Source organism: Pleuronectes platessa, chromosome 17 (genome assembly GCF_947347685.1).
Source record: "Pleuronectes platessa chromosome 17, fPlePla1.1, whole genome shotgun sequence".
NCBI lineage: Eukaryota > Metazoa > Chordata > Actinopteri > Pleuronectiformes > Pleuronectidae > Pleuronectes > Pleuronectes platessa.
The window spans coordinates 2696413-2723932 of NC_070642.1; the positions used below are offsets into that span (position 1 = coordinate 2696413).

The 27520-nt window shown below is 40.8% G+C and overlaps 2 protein-coding genes across 3 annotated transcripts in view; one reads left to right on the forward strand and one right to left on the reverse strand.

The window, feature by feature from the left end:
* cdk19 (cyclin-dependent kinase 19) overlaps nucleotides 1-12300 on the reverse strand; it is a 63943-nt gene extending 51643 nt beyond the window's left edge. Inside the window, exons 1-2 of one of the 2 annotated variants that reach the window (XM_053445711.1) lie at nucleotides 12191-12300; nucleotides 6765-6840 (exon numbers count right to left, since the gene is read on the reverse strand). In XM_053445711.1, the coding sequence (XP_053301686.1) occupies nucleotides 6765-6788 (24 nt within the window). In that variant the 5' untranslated portion in view covers nucleotides 6789-6840; nucleotides 12191-12300. Of the gene's footprint in view, nucleotides 1-6764; nucleotides 6841-11970 lie in introns of both variants that reach the window. The other variant, XM_053445710.1, reaches the window with a different exon arrangement.
* Nucleotides 12301-13406: 1106 nt separating this feature from the next.
* Nucleotides 13407-27002, forward strand: amd1 (adenosylmethionine decarboxylase 1). Its single transcript, XM_053444992.1, has 9 exons — nucleotides 13407-13730; nucleotides 19212-19298; nucleotides 20281-20407; nucleotides 20545-20647; nucleotides 21245-21287; nucleotides 23389-23533; nucleotides 23669-23761; nucleotides 23852-24007; nucleotides 24096-27002. Exons 1-9 carry the CDS (start codon nucleotides 13618-13620, stop codon nucleotides 24237-24239), a joined length of 1011 nt encoding a protein of 336 aa, XP_053300967.1. The 5' UTR covers nucleotides 13407-13617; the 3' UTR covers nucleotides 24240-27002.
* Nucleotides 27003-27520: the final 518 nt, after the last annotated feature.

The window sequence follows — 27520 nt, forward strand, 5'->3', positions numbered from 1 at the left end:
CTTATCAATTCAGGCTAATCTTCAGCTAGCATCAATCACATGGTTTTATATGTTGGAAGTTCATCAACATGTATGATATAATTTGTTCTACCTGAATCAATTTGTTTTGACACAACAGTTGATTAAGTTCAAAGCAGGAAAATTTACTTTAACATGCAAAAAACTCATTTTTGTGAAAAAACCTACTTTCTACAGCACCAGCACCAACTTCTCCTTCATGGCAAGGGGGGAATAGGAGGGGCTTGAAAACATAATAGTCACATGACCACAAATGTGTTCCGTTGCCTAGATACAGGGGGTGTTTAACATCACCTGATGTCCCACATTACCCCGCTCTCCCCTACAAATAAGATCTGATTGATTGATTGATTGATAGTTAACTTGCTTCAATTCATTCATTAGACGTGTTAAATAAACGGTAACTTTTATAACAATTATATTTAAAAAAACACTTGAGGCATGTAAGCATATGATTATAGATAAAGCAATAGTTTTTTTGTTGTATAGTTTCAAGGTTACTTACCTCTAGTTCAGGGGTCACCAACGTTTTTGAGACAGAGCTACTTCGAAGGTACTGAGTAGAACGAAGGGCTACTTGTTAGATATAAACTTCCTGAATAACAAAGTTGTACAGATCACCTATTAATAATAATGATAATATATGTGAAGAGACTGTCTGATCACATCAATGTTAGTTACTTCTAACAATGTTATTAACAATGATTTCCACAACAATGATGGTAAGAAACAGATATATAAAAACATGCAACATTTATTTCTGTTAATCTGCTTCAACATTTGAAAGTCAGCCGTATCACATCTCTGGTATTTTTTGTAAATATCTTTCTTGACAGTTTTGTAAGAAGAAGCACATTTGTAGCATTTTGTTCAAAATCACACCTTTTATATTTATTTTACAAATTATCAATAGGAAATCATTAACTGTCATATCTTCAAATCATGTATCGTTTGTACTAACTAGCCACTACCATTGTAATATTTTTGAACAATCATGAACTCTGTCCCATGTTTATACAAATTATCAGTTATGTAAGATAAAAAAAATCAACTTTTTCACATTTTTTGATGAATCCTATTACATTAGTGCTAATCACTAAATCTGTAGCATTTTTTACAGATCATAACATCTGCTACACTTTTTGAACAAATTATTTTTCACATTTTTGTGCAATATTAGAGTTTAATGTTGCCATTTCAATGAAAACACATTATCTCTTTCTTTGTCTAGATGTCTAGTAGTGGGAAGCCTGGCATTGCATCAGTGTTAATTTCGTTGACGAAGACTATGACGAAATATATTCGTTAACGACCTTTTTTCCATGACGAAGACGAGACGAAGACGTAACGAAAACGAATCTTTGAAAATAAAAACTATGACGAAATCTATTTTAATTTTCGTTGACGAGACGAGACGAGACGAAAATGTTGGTGGTTGACTAAGTCACAATAATTTTTAAAACATCATCGTATCAGGCCGTCATGAAGTATCAGGAGCGGGCGAGTGAGTGTGTCTGTGTGTGTCTGTGTATGTGTGTGTGTGCGCCCCAGATAGGGCTCCGGTCCGTAGCTCCGCCCCCCGCCTCGCGAACTCGCTCAGAGAGACACAGTGAAAGCAGAGCGCGTTCTCGTGGAGCAGCCTCTCAGTGACCGACTGCTTCTTAACTATGGAAACAGTGAAAACCAGAGTTTCTATGGTCTCAGCTGCTCAGAGATCAGCGCTTCAGCTTCTTCATCAGAGCAGAAGCTGCAGTTGGTTTGTACCGATGTTCAGTTTCTGTGTCCGGCTCCAGTCTGACCTGCTCTCCCTTTTTGTTTTCACATTTAAAATTAAATACATATTTTTAAGCTATTAGGCTGCAGCTATATGTTTTTATAGAAAAGGAGTTTAATGTGGCTATTAAATGTGACTAAAACTAGACTAAAATGGAATTAGTTTTCGTCGACTAAAACTAGACTAAAATGGAATTTGTTTTCGTCGACTAAAACTAGACTAAAACTAAGAAGGATTAAAATGACTAAAAGGTGACTAAAACTAATATGCATTTTCGTCAAAAGACTAAGACTAAGACTAAATCAAAAATAGCTGCCAAAATTAACACTGCATTGCATCATGTTCACCAATGTACTGTAATCTGGTGTATAATTTGACACTGCAACTCTGAGCGAGTCTTGTAGATGTGCATCAGTAAGGCGTGTTCTGTGTTTGTTCTTGATGAAGTTCATGTTAGCAAAGGCTGATTCACAGAGATACGTTGAACCAAAAAGGCAGGCAACTGTCATAGATGCTGTGCATACAACTTTGTACTTTTCTGGCCACAAGGCACCAAAAGTTTGGAGCAGACTGATGGGTTTTGAGGTGGAGGTCATTTTGCAACGTTACGATTTCAATCTCCACCTGTCCAACATCCAAGTTGAACATAGCACTTAGTTGCTCAGCAATGCATGTCATGTCCACTTGCATTAAAGGATTTGAAATGAATGACAGACATGGCTAAAGTTGATCAAAGTCACAAAACCTGTTCTCAGACTCTTGCCCTAGTCTGTTTATGACTTGAAAGTACTTTTCTACAGCTTTGTCAAAAGCCACAGATGCAGAAGTATTGTCAATCAACATTGACTGTACAGAGGGAAAGTGCAGCACTTTTTTTCTCTGTAAATGCACAGAGAAAAGGTTCATCTTAGCTCTAAATGCGTTTACAGCACTTATTATGTCAGCGACAGTCTTACCCTTGCCTTGCAGCTCACAATTCAAATGGTTCAGTTTCCCAGTGATGTCCGTTAAAAACTCAGGGTCCTCGCGCAGCGAGGCGTCTTCACCTTTCGATTGCATGAACTGTTTGATTTCGCCCAAAAGTGACAAAAAACGCTGCAAAATTCGTCCCCTGCTGAACCATCGTATTTCTGTGTGTAGTAACAGGTCACCATATTCGGCTGACAGCTCCTCCAATAACATTCTTGAATGTCCTGTGTTGTTTGGCTTTGGAGCGGATGCCATTTATGATCTTCACGACAGGAGTCATCACATGATCAAAGCCGGTCACTTTTGCAGATAGCGCCTGCTGGTGAATGATGCAGTGGTAATGTAGAAATTTTGGGAAGTCTGGGTCACCTTTGCATTGTGCAATGAAGCCTGCATGCCGGCCCGTCATGGTCGGGAGTCCCGTTGGTTGTCACCGACACCAGCTTTTCCATGGTACCGTTTTCTCCATGAAGAACCTCTTCACCGCGTTGTAGATGTCAATTCCCCTCGTTGTTGTCTTCAGAGGCAGAAGTGTCAGGACTTCTTCTTTTGTGGAGAAATCTTCAAAAACCATTCGGATAAACATCATCAGCTGAGCTGTACTGGTGTTGTCCACGGACTAGTCGCACTGGATGCTAAACCACCTGCACTTAACCAGATCCCGGTCCAGTTGCTCCGTCAAGTTTTCGGACATAGCCGACACTCTTCTAACCATCGTACTTGCCCCCAGTTGGACATCGGAGAGAGCGGAGATGGCATCAGGACCATTCTTCTCGTCTTTAAACACAGTGTTTGCAACTATCATCATTGCTTCTTTCAAGACCTCCCCGTCTGAAAAGGATTTCTTGTTCTTTATCAAACAATGTGCAGCTCTAAACGAAGTTCAGTTGCTTTTTGTGATGTTTTACCGGCCTTGTGAAAAAAGACTGTTGTTTGCCCAAAGCTGTCTTTTAGTCACAGGCTTTTTCTGTCCATAGTGCGCTGCCAGGTGGGTAGTTAGCATGGAAGCTTTTGTGACACGCAGAGGTGTAAAGTAACTAATTACATTTACTCACGTTACTGTAATTGAGAAGTTTTTTGTGTACACTGTAATTTTTTAAGTAGTTTTTGAAATGGGTAATTTTACTTTTACTTAAGTAGATATCAAGTATTATACTTCGCTACATTGGAAATTACATCCGTTACTGAGTAAAAAAAAAACATAGTTCAAGGCGCAAGGCAATTCTCACTGCAGTGGTAAACAGTGTTGTGCATGAATGCGTTCAAAGAACGCGTTAATTCCAACAGCGAGCCACACCTGCCAGTAGCGATCTTTTCCGTATTTTTCAGGATGTGCCTTTTCAAAATAAAAGAAACCTTTTCAAAATAAATCTATTGAAACTTTGATTTGTTGTGCCTTTTGTTTGCAGGGTATGAATAAATAAACAGGCATAATTAGCAATAATAAAACAAAAGAAAAAGAAAACATGTATGTAAGTAATTGATACATATGAAGTCCAGTTTAAGGCAAGATATAGTGATGGATACAGTTGTCTTTAAAAAACGAGTTAAGTCTTTAATTCTCACTTTCCACCTTAAAACTATGAAATGAACTGAACTATGAACTAGTTCAGAATTTAAATGGTGAAATATGAACGTGAACTATTCATGTTTACTTGTATGAACTGAACTTTGAACTAGTTCATGAGAGGTGTGAACTTGCACAACACCGGTGGTAGATGCTGCATAGAGTGGATGATGGAGTCGATACAAGCCGCCGGTGCCGAGTCCCGAGAGCTAGAGAAAGATGATATTGCGGACGACCAACAAGCGGAAGCATCGAACTTACCGCCAGTTGAGATTAATGCCGATGAAGAAAACCCGTGGCCACATCTCAGCAAGCAGTTTGCCTTCAAACGGAAAAAAGGCAACAGCTATATAATGCTCAAACTCAAAAGGAAGTTTGTAGACTAGTGCTCTAAAGGTGGACCAAAGTTTAACCAAAAGTTTAAATATACAGTGGGACAGCGGCATTTTAACTTTTTATTTTAGCTGTCATGTGGTTCATGTCTTGAAATGTCCTCCCAAAAGTTCTTAAATGTTGTGTTGACATGTTAAATGTTTAATGTTTGACAAGTTTAATGTCATTGCACTTATATTTGTAAAGATTCTGTTTTTGGATTGGATTTATGACCCCTTGTACTTTTTTGAACTGTATAGGAGTGGCCCCCATCAAGTTGTTGGAAGTAACTAAGTAACTTTGACTTAAAGTACATTTTAAATGAACTACTTTTTACTTTTACTTGAGTAGATTTTTAGATGGGTACTTTAAGAGAAATTTCATCAAAGGAAAGGTACTTTTACTTTAGTACAATATTTCAGTACTTTTCACACCTCTTGTGACACGTACTGAAGTGTCTCTCCACATCGTGCCGCGTTGCCGTCGCAACAGCTCCCCGGCAAATGAGACAAACAAACTTTTCTTTCACTGTCGTAAACAGGAACTCTTCCTCCCATTCATAATGAAAATAGTATGTTTTCTTACGCTTTTCTGCCATGTTTTCTTTAGCTCCCGCTAGCTTGACTCAGCATAGAGCAGTGATTCTCAAACTGTGCGGCGCGCCCACGAGGTCACATGCGACTGGGAGCGAGAAATGTGATATTTTGACGTCCGCATCTCTTTAACGGCGGAGCAGTAAACAAATCGTTCTTTCGCCGTAGCCCGCGGGCGGCCCTTCAGCCCTTCTGCAGTGGCTCCCTGTACAGTGTTTGCATGTCGCGGATATTTTTATCGAACGGGCAGTGCACAAACAGGCCCCGGGCCTCACGCCAGGTTCACACCGGAGGCTGAAGCGCCGCGCCGCACCGAGGGTGCCTCGCGCCGTGCAGCATTCGTTTCGGCGTCGAGTCTATTATTTTCGCTCGCCGAGAGCTTATCGCACCAGGAAACACACTGAAACATGATTTTTAAATCAATTAATATTTCAATTTTCCACATAAGCTTGACTGGAGAATAAGTTATTTACCCTCGACACCCGTAATTGAACGGAGCAAACAGCGGAGAAGTTCTTGAAGATGGATGACAATTAACAATTGAAGTGGAGAAGCAAAGTGAGTTGTATGATCCTCAGCAAAAAATTATTAAATGCCGTTTTTACTGTAGGCTGATATAAGCAGAAGTATGTGATATTATTAGCGGTGCGCGTCGCTTCAGCGCTGCGTCAGCATCCGTTGTGAACAGCCAAGCGCCTGCCTGCTAGGGATTAGCAGGCAGGCGCTTGCCTAGAGTGAGATGGCGGTTTGAGTTCTTTTTTTTTATTTCAAATAAAAAATTTTAAAAAATTACAATTTCTTTAATTTGTTTATTGTTTAATTTAGAGCATGCCATGCGGGCGACTCGCGGGATCCCTGCGGGCGACCATGTGCCCGCGGGCACCGTGTTGGCTACCTCTGCTCTAGTTCCTGGTAAAGATTGCGACCAGCCGGAGCAGCTACAGCGCTCCGATGCTAGCCGGTTAGCATGTCGCCGGTAGCAGGTTAGCCGTAGCCTGAGCTAACCAGGTAAATAGAGCTCCGCTGCCGTCGCTCAGCTGTGAGTCGACACTCGCGCTCCTCGTCCTTGCCCATTGATTGGTTAGCCAGGCACTAGGAGGAGTCAGCAACGGCAAGATGGCGCAGGGGGGAACGCCTCCTACTAGCCTCGTTCTCACTCTGCAGAAACCAATGGGTGACGTCAAGGACCCTCCGTCCAATTATATATACAGTCTATGGTTAGTCCACACCTATCCTGGATGTGTCTGTAGTGATCAGATCTCACTTCCCTGCTCTGTGGGGAAATAAACTCCGAACAAATAAATTCGGTTCACGAAGACCAAATTATGTTGTGTGTGCGAGCATGTGTATCTCAAAAAGAAAGTAAAGTAGCATTTTTCATAAAATATTGAACTTTAAATTTGGGCGATAAAATAAAACAGTACCCTGCCCCACCAATAAACACATATGCATAAATGTGCAATCAACTTACAGCAATTTCCCTGCATGCAGACATCGAAATTCCAGTGCCTTCTATTTGTTTCAGTGCATACTCCTTATCATCTTTCCTGTAGGGACAAACAGAGAAAATAGATGCACTGTCAGAAAACACCCGAACATTTCCAGGGTTCCCACGCTGTTCTGCAGATTGTGTTCCAGGATGATGTAGCTGAACAGCCAAGGATAGCCAGAAGGACGGTGTTAACAGAAATTAAAGAAATTCTCAAAAATTCTACTTGGATCAGTGGACTAAATGATCAGATCTCAATGTGTCTTGGGAATTGGATTAATGGATTAAGTGAATTGATTGGTCAGAGTTCAATGGCAAGGTCATGGTGGTCTCACAAAACAGGTTGTTTGCCTCTTCAATGTGACATCTCAAGACTGCCTTGAGGAAATTTCTACAACTTTTGATCAGTTGTCACTTGGGCTCAAAGATCACCTGAAATCCCAGAGGTCAAAGGTCACAGTGACCTTACATGAATGTGTAAAAAATGTATGTAGACGGAAACTGCACTAATTGATCAGCAATGCAACATTTTCTACTTCCTCTTTATTACCCATGTGTTTTCATGCCTGCAGGAAAGGAAACTATCGTGAATCTGAGACCGAAACTGTGATTAAACCATCCACAATTACATATGATAATAACTGATTATAGAGCCCTGACACCCTAACTAAACCCAACCCACTGCCATCGCTGTAGGTGCAGCCTGTTGAGCTCTAATCACTTTACTAATATAGAAAAACATTTTTTTTAAATTTCATAATCAACACTATATGTGAATCACCGAATGATTTTTCTACATAGAGTTGGAACAAGCTACAGTAATTTGGTATCTATTAGATATTGTCTTCAATGTTTGCATATGCCATGACAGTTTTGGCCCAATCATGATCAAGTTGTCAGTTCTAAAATGGTCCATGACTTGAGGAGAGTTACACCTTTAAAACTTGGTGAACTGTTTTCCAGGTTTTCCAGGACACATTACCTTGGCATTACTCTGTTGTTGTTTCCCCCTCTGCATTTTGAGGAGTCATTTGTCCCTGTGAATCCCATTTTTGCATTAAAAACAAGTGATATCATAGAGCACAGGAGAAAAAGAAGGACTAATAGGAAGCACATTCTATTGAAAACACAGCGAAAAGGCACAGTTGTCTTTGGACATCAAGTACTTCATTCAGATAGCAGTTAGCACAGATCAAACAATATGTCATGGTTTTAAGATCTAACCCCCTTCAGGCTTATTGTCATTGGAGAGTCATGGTTTAAGTGGAACTTTCAGGCACACATATCTAATACTGGTTTAGCTGCACATACACTCAAAACGGCACATTACATCTAATAATTTGGTCTGTAAACAAATATAGTATTAAAGTTATCAGTTCTAAAGGTGTATCCAACAGCAAAGAAAACATGGTGGGAAAAACATCTAAAGCTTAATATGTTCTTTTAATATGTTCTTTTTTTCTGTTACTACATATTTAATTTCTCTAGTGTTTTCCAGGAAAAAATATGTTTGCAACAGATCTGGATCCACACTTTTACGGGACTGACAAACCAGGTCAACCTCACAACACCACCAAAGACAGATGGCTCTGTTGCATCACATCTGCTTTATGACTACACAATGCATTTAATCACTGCAGCCAGTGGCATTGGCTGACCACATCAACACAGGTCTGTTTTGTATGTTCCTGACATGAAAAAATCGTGCACTCAGAACATCTGGGAAATATGACCAAAGGCTTGTCAACTCTTTTTTTGTCAATGTGAATCTGATGGAGTCTCACACTCAAAGCTCAGTATCCAAATTTAGACTATGCTTAACAAAATGTTTCTTTTGGCATAGTTGTTTGTAGCTCATGAATAGACAGCCATCAAGAATACTTCCATAACATGCCAAAACAGCTAAAAATAGATTGCACCAGCTTTTGTGAGACGCATCACAAAATCTAATACCAATGATAGGCCACACATGACCAAGCACCACTATCAGTTCTGTTGGTGAGGGCCCTTGAGGTCTCTGCATAGCGTTTTTTGCTGGTTAATGTGTGTCTTCAATGCCAGTGCCAGAATCAGCAATGACGCCACTCACTGAGTACTATTCAATGCCAGCATCGTAACCCTATGCTTAAAAACCACCAGAGACAAGAAGAACTGCAAATGTCTGAACACAGTTTTCTTAGACTGAAGGTGTCATCCAAATTAAAAACTGAAGTTATCGCAGGATTTTTCGTGCTTCAGGGACTGTTTCTCAAAGAGGTAATGCCACTGGCATACAATGAGACATCCAATGGTTGAGGATCAAACTTCAATTCAACTGAATATTGTTCAAAAACATAAATATTTTCTCGTAGTGTCCAGCTTCAGCGCTGTTGCTAGGCAACAGTTATAAGAACGTAATGAGCTAGTGATGCCAATCACAAAAGGCCTCTGTTATCCAGACCAGACCATCTTGTTTCGGTTCGCCCTTTGCAGTCTACGCAGCCCACGAAGAAGACAGTCTATGAAGCGAGGTAGGCCTCGTACTCCGAAGGATGCAGCACCTGAATTGAGACACTAATTTAGCTATTTTACAGGAGTTCAGATTCAGGTTCCCGTTTCAGTGGTGTTGTTGTTCTCAGTATCTTTATAAGACTAGGAGAGGTATGTTCATAAATGTTATGTCCTAAAAGACATAACATATAATTTCTCCAGTGTTTTCCAGGGGAAAATATCTTTGCAGCAGGTCTGATTCTGCACTTTGATGGCACTGACAAACCGGATCAACCTCTAAACACCACCAAAGACCGATGGCCGTGTTGCATCACATCTGCTTTATGAAAAACTCTGAAAAATTTATAAGACTAGGACAAAACCCACTGAGTGGCCGGACCGAGTATTGTCAATGTGCAAGGCTGAGGACGTAGTTGAACACTGTTACACAATGTGATGATAAGCTTACCTCATCATATTGCATTCTTCCTAATGTAAGGGTGGTTTCATACCTTTATCTCTTACTCTCTGTTCTCACATTTACAGTATTTTAATACAATTTAAGCTGTTCCTATTGGCACGTTTTTCTTTGTCAATTGTCAGACAATAAAAGCTGTATGACATAGTGACTGATGTGTAACGTGTTAACCAGCAGTCACACACTGCTGCTCTACTCTGCTAAAATCATGATTTTATAACCACAACGTTGTCTGACTAAATCATCACATATGAAAATAAAGTGCTGTGTAACCGATGCAGAAACTTTCCCCAGGAAATAGGAACCTTTGAAGGAACTCCTTGTCTGCCATCAACAGGACCAAGGTCCACTCAAATCTGGTGGACATGAGGGCTCAATCATTGGGTAGCACCGAGTTTGGTTCAAGCATGAGAGTTAATTTTGTGGAAAAGAGTTGTCACATCCTCACTCAATCACATTTGGAGCTGGACAGTGGCCCTTGAAGTGCTACGACCTTCCATGATTTATTTCAGGTGTGAATGCTGTTTTTCTTTTTCTAATCCATTTTATTGGGAAAAGCTTTACAGGACGAGTGTGCCCAAAGCTAGCAGACGGTAAACTTGAACAAGTTGATCTTTTGTTTGATTTTTTAGCTGAAAAAACTGCTGATCCGATGATACTGCTAGACTGCTTGGTTTACTTCAATGTGGGGTCAAAGCACAACAGAGTAAATCACTGCCACATCCAATTAAGTTACTATAGTATCTCCAGTTAACAATAATTAGGTGGAGTAAACAACACAACATTGACAACCATGATTTTTTAAGAAACCCCACAGGTAAGCTACCTTATATATTAAATTTATAGAACGTATCAAACACCCTCTAGGATTGTGTTACTTTGCAGCATTACACACACTGTCAGGTATTACTGCTGCAGAGAGGCTGCCCATGACCTGCCTGTGATGACCTTTTGACCACACGTCACATCTCTATTATCCATCCAGAAGATAACAGGGCACGGCCTGACTCAGCTTTACAACTCTGTGAGTCAATGCTGAATGGAGCGAAGGCTATTCTGATTCCTCGGCTGGTTATAGCAAATGCAAACCACAGATTCATGGCTGCATCAATCCCACTTTAATATCCTAATACAAAGAGTTAAACTTTTGTTCAAAGCTGAGCATTGATCCATTATCAGCTCTTTTTTGTTTTCCATGTTACATGATATTCAATATCACATGAGGCTCTAACTAACTACACAACATCACCTCTTCAATCCCATCTGATCATCAGTCACATAGGCTCGTACCCATTCCCTGTATCATTTGAATTATGTTGTTCTAGAAGGTAGAGCCTGATTATATTGCTGAAAAGCCGCTAAGAGTGTTTATTTCATGGGGTCATATACATATGATCATCTGTCACATCTAGCCCAATCCCTGTAATAGTCTTAGGCTAATGCAAATGGTAATTATATTGCATTGCTGCAATTGTGTAGCAACAACAACTAAACAGGATTGTTTTATACATAGCCAATATCGTATCACTGTAATAAGGTTACTTGTCATGCACGGTGGACAAAGCATTTCTTTAATGACACGTTCTTTGCAATCTGTCAGGGCAGAGGGATTAAGCTTTTGGCAAACTTGCACATTTCAGTTATGAAAAGAACATCGCAATGTCAAGTATTATTGTGAATAGGGAGCTTGAAGCCAGCGGTACAGTCAAACTGCTGGCACAGCATGAGGGACATGTCAGAACATGTACTGTACACATTATATGCACATGCATTAGACTGTAAAAAAGAGATCACTACCCACTGTGAGCGTAAGGAAAAAAAAGTTTGGCAGTGCACTGTGTTGAAATGAGGGGGGAGGGGGCAGCTTGTCCAGGCAGAAGGCGCTGAACTGTCACTATCGCTCGAAATGACGAGCGGTGGCTTCGGTTTACGTGCATCAACATCAGGCTGCATTCACTGGCGACGGTAAAGAAGACACTTGTCCCAAACATTAAACCCACCGCCGCTGCTTTAGTGTGTCGTTTTAGGTGGGTTGGGAGGAGGAGGACGGGGAGTGGGGGTGCCGTTTGTGAGTGAGTGAGTGCGTTACATGAAAACAAAAACACAGAAACACGGGTTAGCGCTTCGGCCAGGGTTCAATCTAAAGCCCCGTTCTAAACACAGCCGATCCGTTTGTTGAGCACATGCAGCCTGTGGTCAGTGAGATGACAGCAAAAACAATATCGTCCACGGTTATCTTACCCGTCTTTGCGTTTAGCTTTATAAACGTGCCCGTAGGTGCCTCGACCCACTTTGCAACCTTCATATTCGAACAGATCTTCTACTCTCTCTCTCTCGGCCGCCAGCTTTGTTTTGAAGTCGTAATCCATTTTAACCCATAAATACGTCCTAATTTACTATACAATTTAATATTAATTATTACATGCATTAATTAAATAATCTGCTCGTTTTATTCCCCCACCATTTCCTTGTTTGGGATTTTGGTCTGCTCCGCTTAATGTTCACTGGCTCGTTGACGTTTCTAATTGGCGCGCAGGGCTCGCTGGGTAGTGTAGTTCGTTCTGAGCAGGCGCCTTGCTTCGCCTTTTTGGAAGCAAAGATGAAGGAAACTACAACGAGCGTTTCTCGCTGCGGTTTGCTGCGCTGTGCGTACTCATGAACGCTCTTCAAACATGCAGGCATCGGCGGTTTCCAGAGCTGTTCCTTCAAAGTTTATACCTATGGACAGTTGCAAACCCTTTTTAGAAATGCTGAAATGATCCCTAAACCTTTATTGGCAGTGATGTTATAGCACATACCCCAATATAATCAAAGTAATACAATACTTGTCCTCACAGAAAAATATAAACGAAGGTTTCTATAAAATATACCGTTTTGTTTTATTGTCAGACAAAGTGTAAATAGACAGCCAAATTATTGCAGCTGTCATGGCACCTTCATTATATATATAGATATATTGATATGTATTTATAATATTTGTATCACTGATAGATTGCTATTATTGTTGTTGTTGTTTAATAATGTGCATTTAACAAATACAAATGTTTGTATTATCATTATTATTATATTTTTACATTTGGTCACTGAATTGAATATCCGGCTTGTGGATCATACAATGCATTCAGATTTATCTTTTCCCTAACTGAAACCCGTCCTAATTTACCCTTTTACAATATGATGTATTCAAAGTGTATGTTTGAGTAAAACTTGTGTATTAGTTTATGTCCGCGTAAAGTACAGATAATAAATGAATGCATAGTGACCATGTACTGATGGTGGTAGTGATAACATATAGTTAGATGTAACCCATATGGACAGATGCATAAATAGTGTATGTTATCGCTCAAATATGATTGGAGCAGCTTACTTTTTTTACGCGACAAACCGAAAAAATAGTCCCACATTTTGAAACTGGTGAGTTGAATGGAAATTAATAACTGTTAATATCATTATGTAATACTTTTAAAATGTAATTTACGACACCGTTCTCTCACTCTTATCAACAACGTCCCGTGCAGACCGTAAAACAAAAAGTCACGTGAGGAAAGGTTTATTTTTGCAATGACTGACGGCTCTCCGGACCAAGCAAATGTCACAAGACAGAGCCTGGCGAATGGGTTGGCGCAACGTAAGACTGACGTCGTCGTGGCTGGTATATAAAACCCCCGCGCCATCTGCATTCAGCGCTTTACACAGTATGGCCGGCGATATTAGCTAGCACTCGCTCACGGTATTCTCTGCAAAAGGGAAGACGGCAACTCAAGAAAATCAACACCTGGATTGTTTAAAGGACTGTACCTCAATTCATTAATACCGACCGAGGAAGGATTATTAAGCTGTAAACGTTACAAGCGACGTTTAATATTTTTGTTGGGTGTCTGTTGTCTCATGATGGAAGAAAACGGTGCACATTTCTTTGAGGGGACCGAGAAGCTGTTGGAGGTGTGGTTCTCTCGGCAGGATGAGACCAAAGGAACCGGGGACCTCCGTACCATCCCAAGGTTCGTGTCATTTGAACGGCTAGGCTGCTCTCAGTCTCAGTCGGCAGCATATTGAAAACGTTGTCGGGCACATGCTTGTCCTCTTCCCCTTCAGCACATACGTGACATGTAACCGTCTAAATGTGATTAACTCTTGTTTTCGATGGGTAGTTTCCTCGCAGGGATCACTCATTCATCCGTAGCTAGCTAGCCGGGCAGTCACATTTCTGACACCAGAGCACATTATTAGTAAGCTAGCTAACATCGTCAGTCAAAAATGGCCACCTCCCCCTTTCCCTTTGAGGTCGGTAATTCATTATTCACCTTGGAAATGTATACTAGTGTAAATAACCTTGTATGAATATGACCCCTCACTTGTTTCGGTGGGCGACAGCGAAGTGGGTAAACTGTTTATAAGCCGCGTTGACTGCAAGTTGGCAGGCCGTTTCTAGCTAGCTAACTCTAGCTAGTTCCTGGAAGAAATATCCATCTTTCTCGGGCTGTTCTATTGGTCGGTGTGTGTGTGTGTGACTCGACTTAAATGCTTACATTAGCCAGGCTCGATCCCTTATTGGTGCGTAGACGTTTTATTACCACCCACAGCAGTTTGGGAATATCGTTTGGTTACATTACACGTATGTGTCCAAATGCACTTAACGACCTGTTTTACGTGGTCATCTGGGTTCAATGTAGCTGTGGTGACGTTTAGATTTGCTGTTCATGTTTTTTATCTGCGTAATTCAACTACGTGGGGACTTCACTGTGGATGTCAAGCATGTGGTCGCCCGTAGGCACCGCGTGTTGCCTCGGCTACAGCTACACGCACACATTCAAATCAGACCACTGGAAGCTCAATGTCCAGTCAACCATGATGGGATTTCTTTCTCACTTTAATGAGTGTTGATGGCTAGGGAAGAGTTGAGGTAAAATGCTACCAGACTGTTCTGACATGAACGTTACTACAGACCCGGAGTTGTTATTGAGTGTATGGGAGCAGATGCCTTGGTCGATGACGAGGTGTCCCTCCAGAGCTATTCCCTCTACAGCATGGCAGCCCCAAGAGCTGCTTCTTGTCTAAAATTGCTAGTGGTCGTTGTTCCGGTCACGTTTCCCAGCCATGCAGGCACTCCCCTCCCAGTTACTGTGATTGGTCAGAGGATCTCCCGTCTGTGAGGGTCCATGAGGGTAAGAAGATATTCAGAGAAATGGATGCGAGTGGTCTAAAGACCTTTGACCTCGTTCAGCACCACAGAATCCATTTATTACTGTGCTTTAAACACCATGGAGCTTGTACCAAGCCCAGCATTTAGTCATGAGTGAATGGATTACAATTATTTAGGTGAGACATCATGTCACTGTTTTGCACGTAATAAAATACCCCCATAGGTGGTTTAACATTGTGCAACTGGAGGTTTTGGTAAATGTCCAGAATGATTTACGATGACAACAGCGGGTTAGAAATCAACAACCCCAACACATACCTCCTCTCTGGAGTTTAAAATCTTGTCATCTTCATGTTCTGTTAAATTACCTTAGGTTTAGCTTTTTGGAAATGTCTACCACTTTGTTCTGCCACCTGTTGTTGTAGTAGTCCTGCTGCCCAATCTGACACCACTTTGATTGACTTTTTCTCTTCACTAACCAAGCAGATCACTGAGGTCAATTGAAGACGTGTGTGTGGATGAATGAGGAGCGGCATTAATTTACAGCCAGAGGGCAGATTAAAGGCTCAGAGGGACACCGTCGGTGAACCGGGCTCACTGGCCGTCAGCCAATGTCCAAATAAGTCCACAAGGGCATCTGATTCACAAATGTGGAGCTCACTCGCATTACCTTCACTGTCCCTGCCTTAGGGCTCAACACACGCTTGAATCTTCTAGTATTTGTCAAGCAACTAGTCCTGAAGGCCTGTCAGTGTTTAAAGTTCTGCACATGTCAAGAAGGGATGTTCCGTGTACACAGGATTTTTTTTTGCAGTTATCATTTCAGAATTAATATTGCTTTGTTGTTACTGGTTGCTTTTATTTTAATGACAACTATGACAAAAATTCTAGGAATCTCTTATCTTCTTAGTTAACCATGTGTCCCTATCGTATGTGTATGGATAAACGCCGTAGTATTTAGCAGTCTGGTCCTTTCCTGGAGATCAAGCTTTCTCTGAGGAAAATCTTATCCTTGTGAGTGACCAGAAATAGCCTGTGGTGTAAATTTCACTCTGCAACGGGAGCTGCCCCAGGTCTCCAGTACCGCTGTCCCTCTGCATGTTGCAACAGCTATGAAGTCACTTTGCGTTGGAAAAAATGTTATTCATAAGATTCTAAACTCCATAATTCTAACCAGTGTTGCATTTTTCCGTTCATATAAAGGGGTGACTTGTTTGTCGTATCGGCTCAGATAAAATGCAAGATGAGGGCAAAACTTCCATTCTACCAGAGTTAAAGCTTCATCAATTTCTCAGGCAAATTTGTATCATGTACACATTTTGACCAGAAGAAGTCAAACACTGGCCCAGGCTTTCACTAAGTTTTTCTTAGGCAGTTGTAAAAAGGGGAAGAATTGGCTTGATTTACTGTTTTCACAAACTGGCGAGGAAAATATATTTGCTATTTATCAATATCATCTCAATGATATTTCTTAATGGTAGCACAAGTTATGATGACTGGTGGTGAATCATAGACACTTTTTAATGATCATTGTGCAGCACAAGATTGTATAATAAAAGTTTACATTTGGTCCCTTGAAATAACCCAACCAAAACGAGCTATTTTGTAGTCTCATGCTGTTATTTAGGGATTCCAGTCCTTGCGGCTCAGCCAAAATTCAAACACAAATGTCAACATGCAGCTTTCAGGTCCAAACTGAGTCATTGCAGCTAATGCAAACATTCTTCATCGTCTCTTAGCCCCAACCATGATATTTTGATTGATGGTGGCCATGTTTTCCAAACGAAATTGTTCATTTTTGATAGAGATGTTAATTTCGGTCTCTCAAAGACTGTATACCAATTTTGGTGTAAACGACCAAATCCCAAAAAGTCTTAATTTTTAACATTTTGCCAATAAAGAATCTATAGCTCCAAAATATCCATTAAGATAGAATTAACGTTAAAGACAATAAATTTTTTTTTATGCACACTGAGATGGACTTTGTGGGTAATCTTATGAGTGCTGCTCAGGATATGGGTACTAATGAGGATGTAGGCAGTTTCTATCACCTGATGGACATATGTTTTAGGCAACCACAAGGCAATCCATTGCTCTTTAAACCTGTCACCTTCATGCATCTTCAAAGTGTTCAGCGGACCACTTCAGATTGAATTACTGTCTACGCCTTACATCATCTTTTGTCTGAGATTTGGGGTCTTGTCTTGCTTACACTTTAGCTGTGTACATCAGTGCTCTCCTCCATAATTTTTTGGGGAATGCTTTCATGCGTTCATGGCCCCCTTAGAATAACAAAGTGCTGCGAATAGATGCACTGTATGAATGTGTGTGTGAATGTAAAACTGTACTGTAAAGCGCTTTGAGTGGTCTTCAAGACTAGAAAAGTGCTATATAAATACAAAACCATGTCACCAAAACATTCAACACTTCTTCCATTGATTTTCCTGTTAGTTCCTTGTTGGGGACACATCAGGACACTGAAGAATTTATGATATGTGTTCCTGACTATCTTGGCATGTGGGCGGTGGGATAGAATCACAATGCATCTTGGTAGACTTTAACATCTGTATGTTGAACGGTCCACTCAGATCACCCAAGAAGCATTAATGGATATTGTGGAGCTATAGTTTCTCTATATTAGCAAAATGTTAAATATGTATTCCTTTTTCGATTTTGTTGTTTATACCAAATTTGTATTTAGCCTTTGAGAGACCGAAATGAACATTTCTATCAAAACTGAGCTAGATCGTTTGGAAAACATAGCCGCCATCAATCAAAATATTATGATTGGGGTTAAGAATTATTGAAGGAGCTGCAATGTTAATGTGTAAACTGGTTCTAGTTCACTTCCCATTTATCAATATGCTGGCTAAGGGCGAGACGTAAGGTGGTTTATTACTACAAAGTTAATATGTCGTTCTTTGTTCAGAGGGGACAACATGCCGTGTTTATTGTGGTGTTGTACACTGACTGTGCTTTTTCTTTTTTCTAAGAGATCTTGTAGTGCACACAGTCTAGGGACCCCTGTACGAGGTGTTCTCAAACTGTTGTTGGTTAGTGTGTGCCTCTTTTTCATCATGTGCTTTACCAGACTTAGGCCTAAAATATACTAACCAGAATCTTGTCAGTATTCATAAAAGATCTTTATCAGATTGTGTTTTTCATTTAGAAATTCAGGAGAATGATTATCTATGTTTAGTCAAAGTTGGTTGTTCTGTAAAAACCTGGTTTCTCTCCACTTGCATTACGGTGTACTTTGGTCAGTCTGTCAATCCTTCTAAATGTTAGACAAGAATGTATGAGGGCTGCAGAGATGATGCAAATCCATATCTGTAAATGATTGTTAGAGAAACATTACTGAAAATAACCAGGACGTGTTGTGTTGGTGTTATTTATTGATAGCCTGGTTACTATAAGGATGGAGCAGGGCTAGCATGCTAAAAAAAAATCCCAACCAGATGTGAACTGGGTAGTTTAGTTTTTGGGTTACTTGGAGTATCTATCGTGAGACATTTACAGTAATTACCTGAAGCCATCACAGTTGAATGAACGAACATTATGCACATTATATATTGCATCAAAATGTCAAATGGAAATCAAGCCAGCAAGCTCCTAATTTACTTCTATCACCTGCTCTCTGAGACAGCTGCTAAAAGTCTAGTTGGTCACTGAGACCTATTCCTTGTTCCTACTCAAAAAATGCCTTTGCTCCCCATAGCCCTATACATCTCTCAGGGGGCCAACTATGCAGCATCGGCTGCTTGAAAATTCCCCATTGCTCGTGCTGCCCTTCCAAGGTTGTAGTGAGTGTGACGCAGCAGTATTTGCTCTTATGGGCAGCGGCAGGAGCAGCCCTCTTGTTGCAGAGGGAGCTGTCTGTTATGTCCACCCCAGCCTGTGATTTTTTCAGTCTGCCTACAAATTATGTCCAAAATTCTAATTTGCATAACCCTGCAGTTTCACTGCAAATACCGAGAACCTGATATGTCTGGCAGAACAATTCCTTTGGTGAATTCATACTGTAGTACTGTATTATAGTAGCCCCCCACCAACCGCTACATATCTATTCTGTATTCGTTCGCGATTGTTTCCCCTTATCACCATAATTTCCAGAAACCCTCTCTCCCTGTTATGTGTTTCCTACAGGGCATTGCTGCAGAAGAGTGTGTGCCTTTCTTACAAAGACAGTCAAAACAAGTCTGTTTACTTTTAGTGTGTATTTTTTGGTAGTCAACCAGCAAATCCATTTTTCTTGCTTGTGGTGAGATTCACTTCCACATGGTCATTTCAAATAAATGTATCTCAAACACTAAAGGTTATCCTTTCATCTTTCCTTTAGGTTTGAGTGGGACAAACTTTTGGAGAATGTGCATTGTTTGATCATAAGTGTGACAAAGACTGACAAGCAGGAAGCTTATATACTCAGGTGAGTGTTCAGTCTTCAATTGCACAATTCTTTACTCACCACCTCTGTTTTCCTACTGACTAGAAGATGGGCAGGATTAGACAGAGGTCACCAGTAAGCTGTTTGTTATTTACAGCACTGTCTCAGCTGATGACTAACTATGGGTACATGCTGCAGTCTAATTGTATAAATCCTAAGCGTTGTGTATAAAAAAAGAACCTAGGTTGAAAGAGTTGATGGGCATATAAAACTGGAGCCTGCACCGAGACCACAGTTGCCAACAACTGAACATTTTGTCATAGCAACCAAGAAGAGATTGCTTTCTTGTTGTTGTCAAAACAGCCCGACTCATGTGATGGAGTTTAATTTTTAATTTATTTTTTCTAATACTGATTGCAAGCAGTATATTACAAATGATGCATAACCAGGCTTAGTTAGAATGAGCAAGCCCTTCGTTTAATTTTTAGATTTTCTTAAAACACACTTGAGTATTGCCCACCTACAGGCATATATTGGATATACAACATTTTCCAATCTGCCTTCGGTCTTTACTGCTTTACTATGTGATTAAAGAATTTGTGTCATGTTAAAATATAGAGTTTCAGTTCAGGTACCCTTGATATAAATTATCTGTATTTCCCTGATAATTCATTTGACTCAAAAGTTCAATGAAAGCACAGATTTTAGTCTGTGCTTTCATTTAGTTTAGTTCCAATATTAGTAACTCCTAGTATTGGAACTGCTGCAATCATCCATCTCTAATGTAGTTATAAAAATTGGTCAAAACTGTCTGTACATATGATTTCCCCTCTCTTAGTTCAGGCCGGTTAGCGAAGTGGATGTACAGTGTGGCAGAGAGTGTATGATCTTTGAGTGTATAACCTTATATAGCCTGAGTTGATGGACAACCTCCAGTTTAACACCTTTTTATAATGAATTGTGGTGGCACCTAAAACCGTTCATTACTAAAGTTCCATATCTTGTCCTTTTTTTGCTTCCACAGTGAGAGTAGCATGTTTGTCTCCAAGAGACGTTTCATTTTGAAGACGTGCGGAACCACCCTCTTGCTGCAAGCACTGGTCCCTCTGCTGGAACTGGCCAGGGAGTACTGCGGCTTTGACGCCATCGAGGTTTGACCCAGACCATTATATGCATATATGTTACTCTTATATGTGCATGTGACCTTAAATTCAAATAATGATTTATGCTGCTCTTATATGATGGCTGTAGTAATTATGGCACTGATCAGACTCAGTTTTTTTTCCAGAATTTCTTCTACTCCCGCAAGAACTTTATGAAGCCAACTCATCAAGAGTTCCCTCATCGAAACTTCCAGGAGGAGGTGGACTTTCTCAGCCAGATTTTCCCAAGTATGTATAACATCCACTTTGACAGTCGAGTTTTCCTTCCTTTTACCGGCAGGTCTAATTCTTCAACAAGTAATTGGAAGTTTAAAATCTTGATAAATTCTTACACCATTTTATCAAAGAACTGACTGGAAACTCACTTATATTACAGCTCCAGTTGATAAAAAAAATATACTGACTTCGATCAAAGCCTAAAATACCCCATTTTCTGCTCCTTATCAGCCCATTGCCTGTTCAGTGAGTAATATATTTATCATTAGGATTTATTTACTGCTAGAATGTATTGAAAATATCCTCAGTAGATTTACTTTGTGAAAAATTCCGGCCTTCATCATGCTCACAGATTTTAACTGACTTATTTGATACTGTGGCCAGGATGAAAGAGATCCATTAATGATTATTGGGTATTTAATGTGTCTTAAACATGAAAATGTCAAATCTGCAGAAATCCCCATGACTGTCTTTTCATGTTTAATCTGACATTTCTGTTTTGCGTCTGAAGCTTTGCCTGGGCCTTTTTGAAAATCTCATAACAATGAATTCAATCTGCATCTGAACTGAAACCACAAGTGAAGTCATTTTTATTTTTGCCTGTTACAGATGGTGCAGCCTACTGCATGGGCCGTATGAACTCTGACTGCTGGTAAGCATCATGCACCTCTTGTGTATTAGTTTTGAAACTGAATGTGTTGTCCAAACAGTTGTCAGTGGCCAGGCCTGTGTGCTGTTATCAAAAGTTTTAATTCCAATAGAGGTAATTTCATCACGAGATAATGATGCACCTTGTTTGTATTCAGCTTTTCTCAGATGTGTACATGATGTCCAGGTGTTTGTGGATGTTAAGTTGGACCAACAGCCTTTGATTCCTCTGAGGTGAAACCTCTTGTAGTGAGGGCTTTGTTCTGCGCGTTCTATGGTCATTTAGTCTCTAATCCGTAGACTCTGTGCTATTGGACATGAGTCTTGTGGAGTTTCTAAAAGAGCGTTGAGTTGGTTTGAGTCAGTTGTGAGGATTTTATGGTACACGTCAGAGCTCCTTCTTTAGTCTTGAATTACCACATTCACACTCCATGTTTGTTTTTGTTGCCTTCATGCGCATTTCCTGCATCCACATTGTGTGAAAGAATGGAAAGGGTCTTGCGAATGACAACAATTATAAGTAGGGATGCACCGATATGGAAATTCTTGGCCGATACCGATATTTAAAATAACAAACTGGCTGATACCGATATTTGTTTATTTTCTTTTTGTTGTTATTCATTCACCCTTTTGTGCCAGAAAAATTATTAAATCATTATTTAAAAAGCACTATTTAAAAAATGTTCAGCCCTTCATCACTCTTATCTTTTAATGAGCACAAATTGAATCAGATTTATGAAACAATCTTTGAATTAACTAAACTTTATTTAACAGAGACATATTATGCCCATTTTACCGCAAGTTGAAATGGATCCTTGGGATCTTAATGAAATGACTGTAACATATTTTGGTCAAAATACCACAAGGATAATTTAAAACAGCACCTTTTTACCCTGTCTAAAACAGCCCTGTTAAAGTATCATTATAGAGAACGCTCTTGTCATTGATTTACGGTAGCAGTATTGCCCGTTTATTAGATGTGTTACGGCTTCTGTGTATGTTGTCAATTCCCTTGTTACCTGTGCATGAGACGGATGAATAGAGCCGGTGCACATGAGAATAAAGTACTTAAACAGACGCTACGCTCATACTTTTTACGCCAAGTTACACTGCGTGAGTCAAGATAACTTAACAAGCCCTCCTCAGTTTTACCTGTTTTGAGTGTCGGGCAGAAATCACATCGTGTCAACACCCACCGTGGCCCTTCGCGATGCTTGTTTTAATTAAACAGTCGGATTCCCCTGGTCCGCACCAGTTCTCAGTCAGCTGCTAGGCGCCAGCCGAGGCGCACCGCCCCCCGCGCGCGAACAGAGGGTTCCCCCAGTGGTCGCCGTAGCGATCCACGAGAAGGGCCCGACACGCGTCCAGAGTGGCCGCCGCTGACCGCTTACCCGGTCCCCTCCAACAGCCCGCCTTCCGCGCCGGCGATGGACACCGCCCCGCGGTCCAAGAGAAAGAAAGCCCCCCCCACCAGTGACGCCGTGAGGTGCCACCGGATGAGGACCTCCCGGTGCCGCACACTGAGCCTCCGGTGGCGCGGAGAGGAGGGCGACGGAGCGACTGCTCCCCCAGCCGCGGCACGTGCCCAGCGGTTTTACCACAAATATGAACATCGGCCAATGATATCGGTGAAAGTCAAGTTTATTACAGATAAGCCGATATCAGTAAACGAGGCGAATATCGGCCGCTACCGATGTTCGGCCGATGAATCGCTGCATCACTAAAGATAAGTCTAATTTGTAGTAACAGAATGAATACTCATAGATGGATGGATAGATAAATACTCTAGATACGCCGAGCCCTGAATAATCATCCGGTTTTAAGAATAGTCACTGCAAACGCTCTTATTTACTCATGACAGCAAAAAGGCTAGCGTAGCTTAAATTTTCTGACGGTCCCTAAATGCGCCTCGTAGGAAGTTAAAATAACATTTTGGAGTCAAACATGTCAATATACTACATTTGGCTCAGTCAAACGTTGAAAATTAATATTTTAATGTTCGACATGAACATGTGAGCTGATTTAATTCCTCTTCCATGGTCTTGTTATTAAGTCAGTGTCCTTGATAAGAGACATAAAGATCTTCATTGTGTTGTCACCCACAGGTACCTCTTCACCCTGGACTTGCCAGAGTTCTGGGAAAACAAGCATGCAGATCAGACATTGGAAGTTCTGATGAGTGACCTTGAACCAGCCATTATGGACCAGTTCTTTATGAAAGATGGTGTTTCTGCAAGTGATGTCACTCGTGTGAGTAGCTCTAACTGTTGGCATCTGTGCTTACTCTCAGCCAAGTGGGTTGTGGAGGAACAGATTGAGCCTCTTAGAGAATCTGGCCTGACCGGTCCATCGATGTTGACAGGTTTATTTCATGACTTGTTGTAGATGAGTGGAATTCGTGACCTGATACCAGGTTCTGTGATCGACGCCACAATGTTCAACCCATGTGGATACTCAATGAATGGAATGAAGACTGACGTTAGTGACTCTCCCTCGTAATCACTTGCTTTATGTCGTGCCAAGTAATTGCATGGATTTTTTATTTCCCACTGCTTGTGTTCTCTGTAGGGAACATACTGGACCATCCACATTACTCCTGAGCCGGAGTTCTCCTATGTCAGCTTCGAAACCAACCTCTCCACAACGTCGTATGATGATTTGGTTCGGAAGGTGGTAGATGTGTTCAAGCCAGGAAAATTTGTGACTACCCTTTTTGTCAATCAGGTTTGTATAAAACGCAATCATGTTTAAACTTTTTTTTTAAGTGTCACTGAGTAACTGATCTTTTCATTTCTTCTGTTTGCCCCTGCAGAGCTCCAAATGTCGCAGTGTCTTTACTTCTGCCCAGAAACTTGAGGGCTACAAGCGTCTCGACCGCCAGTTGGCTCAGTTCAATGATTACAATTTTGTCTTCACCAGTTACGCCAAGAACCGGCAGCAGAACCAACAGAGCTGAGGGTTGAGGATGAGGAAGAGAAAGAGGCGTAAAAAGAATCCCCCAGTAGAGAGCTTGTTGTCCTCCTCCCTCCCCCTCGTCCTCCCCCTCTGCTGCCGTCATCATTTAGAATCTGCTGATGCAGTCACAAGCCCTAGTTTAACCTCCAGTTTGAGTTTTTTGCATTGTTGTACCTGTGACTTAGATCTCTTGCATGAAAGCTCTTTTTTCTGTTTCGATATTCTAGCTCACTCTTGCTGTGATCTTGAAGTGCATGTAGAGGAATTAAACATGCTCTGTTTGAGGCTGTCCACCTGTGCCCAGTACAATAGTCCATTCCTGCAGGTCTCCTCCCTCATCCCCCACAGACAAGGCTTCCGCCCGCACTAGGCTGGGGCCCTGACATGCTCAGATCCGTCTGCCTCTTTATGAACCCATCCCGCGCCAACTGGTTTGCTTTCCAGTGTGACAATTATTATTAATGAATCACTATCAATGATTGCAAGCACTTTAAAACCAGTTTACTCATGATTCTAAAATTAGGCCAAACTTTTGCCTCAGGCGTTATTGAATGTATAAGTCATGGTAAGCTTTTGGCCATTCTTATCGTTGTCGCATTTCATATTAGAGTTTTGATGAAAACGAATGCCATACTTGCTGTTCGTCAATTTTGGATTGGTTTGCAGTACGTTGGTCAGTGTGGTCTTTGCTAGCTGTAAACTGCACTAGAGCAGATTTCTGCTTTGCTGGGCTTTGAAGCAGTGCACCTGCATGCTTTCAATAATTCATGCTTCTTCACCTGTACAATCATTTAGTTTGTGTTGATGTAAATGGACAAGCTTTTAAAGTATGCCTGGAAAATGTGTATTTATGTATGAATCATTTAAGATCTACGCACGTTTTGGCACCCAGGCTTCTGTGTTTTACAGTGTGCTGTATCTATAAGAAGCTTCTGGGTCTTTAATCCCCCACCCCAAATTTCATTTAACTCTAAATTTCTACATTCACATAAATTGGTTAAAGGGAAAGTTTTCAAACTGAATGTAGCACAGTCCATGTGAAGTGGCCTGTCCAGCCATCCTTAGAATGTACACTTCTCTAGAGAAGAGCCTGGACCAGGCTGAATGTACGACACCACCCACGCAGAGCGCTCACAATGCCCTCTGATGACCAGCCATTGTCCAACTGGCAGCAGGTCTCCCCTTGCCAGAGTCAGACTGTCAGCTGGCCCCAGCACCATGACATAACAAGAGCCGGTGCTCCTGGCTACGGCTGTGCCCCACTCTGAATGGGAAATAATGAATCAGACACTTTTTGCTTAGTTGCCCAGCAAAGCATTTTTCTTTTTCCCACATAATATCCATCCTCTCTGTCTCTTTCCGCCCCATACAGAAATCTGTAAATGCACAATAGAGGCCCACCAGTCTGAGCATGCCAGGGTGATCCCGGATCATTCCACATGTAACCGCTGCATAAACTGCCATTTTATTGTGTCCAGACATTTTTTGCAATGAATTGGTCGAGTAGCAGTTTCTTTTCTTTTTGTTTGGATCAGTGCCCTTTGTTCATTGAGGAGGAAAATCCTGTGACACTATGGTGCATGTGACTACTAGTGCCGTGCTTGCTTGACAGTGTAGTGTAGCACCGTCTCTTCTTCCCAATTTGTCAGTAAGTCTGTGTGCTTCACCTTCTTGTTTCACCAGCTGAAATTGTAGTTGGAACTGCCCCATCCTGATTTATTTTGGATAGGCGGGAGTTGTTTTGTTTTTTTCTCAAAGGGGTCAGATTAATTTGTAATAATCTTATTTCAAGTTGTGGACATGTGCTGAAAGCAGGCTAGGTTTCCCAATTTATGACATGATGTCAAACGTCCAAGGTTTGTCTCCTCCGCCTGCCGTTGAGCTGCGTGGTGGTTCCTGATGCTTCTGCCAGAGAATGCAGTTTGAATTTTGAAGTAGAGAAGACACAGTGGGAATTTAACCTGCTTTCAGCCCTGCAGTACTTTCTCTACATATAATTACCTACTACAGTGCTATGGTAACTTAAGGATGGAACAGTTTATGTAAGAACTGGCACTTGGAATAGTTCGCTCTAGTTTGTCCGTCATGGCTTTTTGGAGTGGTTTCATTCTTTTCCTGAGGACCAATCTCTGCTCTTACATGAACAACTCCTTACTGTCACATTTAAACTATCACTGTTTTAAAACTACTGACTAAGTTAAATGCCGACTGCTCTGGGATTAACTACAGTTTAGCCTTGTTGGTGTGGATGATAGCGACTTTTTATTATTTTATATATACATACATACATACATACATACATGTGTGTGTATATATATATATGTGTGTGTATATATACTGTGAACTCTAAGCATTTTTTTTGCAGTTTGAACAGTAACAGAATTTTATACAAAATATATTTTGTATTTTTGCTGCGGACCAATCTTTATTTTTCTTCCCCCATTTCTGTCCAAATGTAAAAACCAATATTCAGAACTAGTTTATTATGAATTAATGGATGATCCTTTTCAAACTTGACTAAATCATGTGGGGGTTTTTTCACTTCCTTTCCTTTGTGAATTTATGAAAAATTCCAGAGGAAGGGAATGTGAAAGTCGCCTCCCCCCCTCCCCCTCCCTGTGTGAGAGGGTACAGTTGCAGGATGTATCACAGTGTACTAAAGGAGAAACTTTGCTGTTCTAATTCTTTCTTTGGATGGTCAAGATGTGCTAAATATCTGTGCTACGAGTTTGATGCTTCAATAAAAGATACTTATCTGTGCAAATGTTGTCTTTCTTTATTTGAACTTGTATAGCCTTTAGGATCAACAAATGTAGACATTTACTATTTTAGAGCGGGTATACAAAAACTGCTGTGGTGGGGAAAAGAATATTTCAAAGATACAATCACAGTATTAGTACACTGTAAAATATACTAACAAAGTATACCATCTGCAAGCATATACAATGCAAGTATGCTATCCTTACCCATTTTCAGAAATAAATGCACTACAGGTCAAGTATGTAATTTAGTTTTTGTATGACAAGAATGTAAAATAATTTTACAGTGCAGTAAAGTGTGATGGATGTTTTATAAGAAATACGTCTTACATGGCGGAGATGGCAGAAACTTCCAAAAGAAAGGTCAGCCAATGCGAAAAATGACTTAGAAAGCGATACCACTGAAGGCCACCAGATAATCAGATGGCACCAACCTCATCAAATACTAAGTCAATATTGTTTTGTTCTACAAGTCCCCCCCTCTGATAAGTATGCTGGTGGTTCATCTGAAGCCTTCATTAAT

Excerpts from the sequence above, each read along its gene's own strand:
- amd1 (XM_053444992.1), top strand. The coding sequence starts at position 13,618 with ATGATGGAAGAAAACGGTGCACATTTCTTTGAGGGGACCGAGAAGCTG. Across the intron at positions 13,731-19,211 it reads GACCTCCGTACCATCCCAAG|GTTTGAGTGGGACAAACTTT; the intron begins GTTCGTGTCATT and ends TCTTTCCTTTAG. Across the intron at positions 24,008-24,095 it reads CTACCCTTTTTGTCAATCAG|AGCTCCAAATGTCGCAGTGT; the intron begins GTTTGTATAAAA and ends TTGCCCCTGCAG.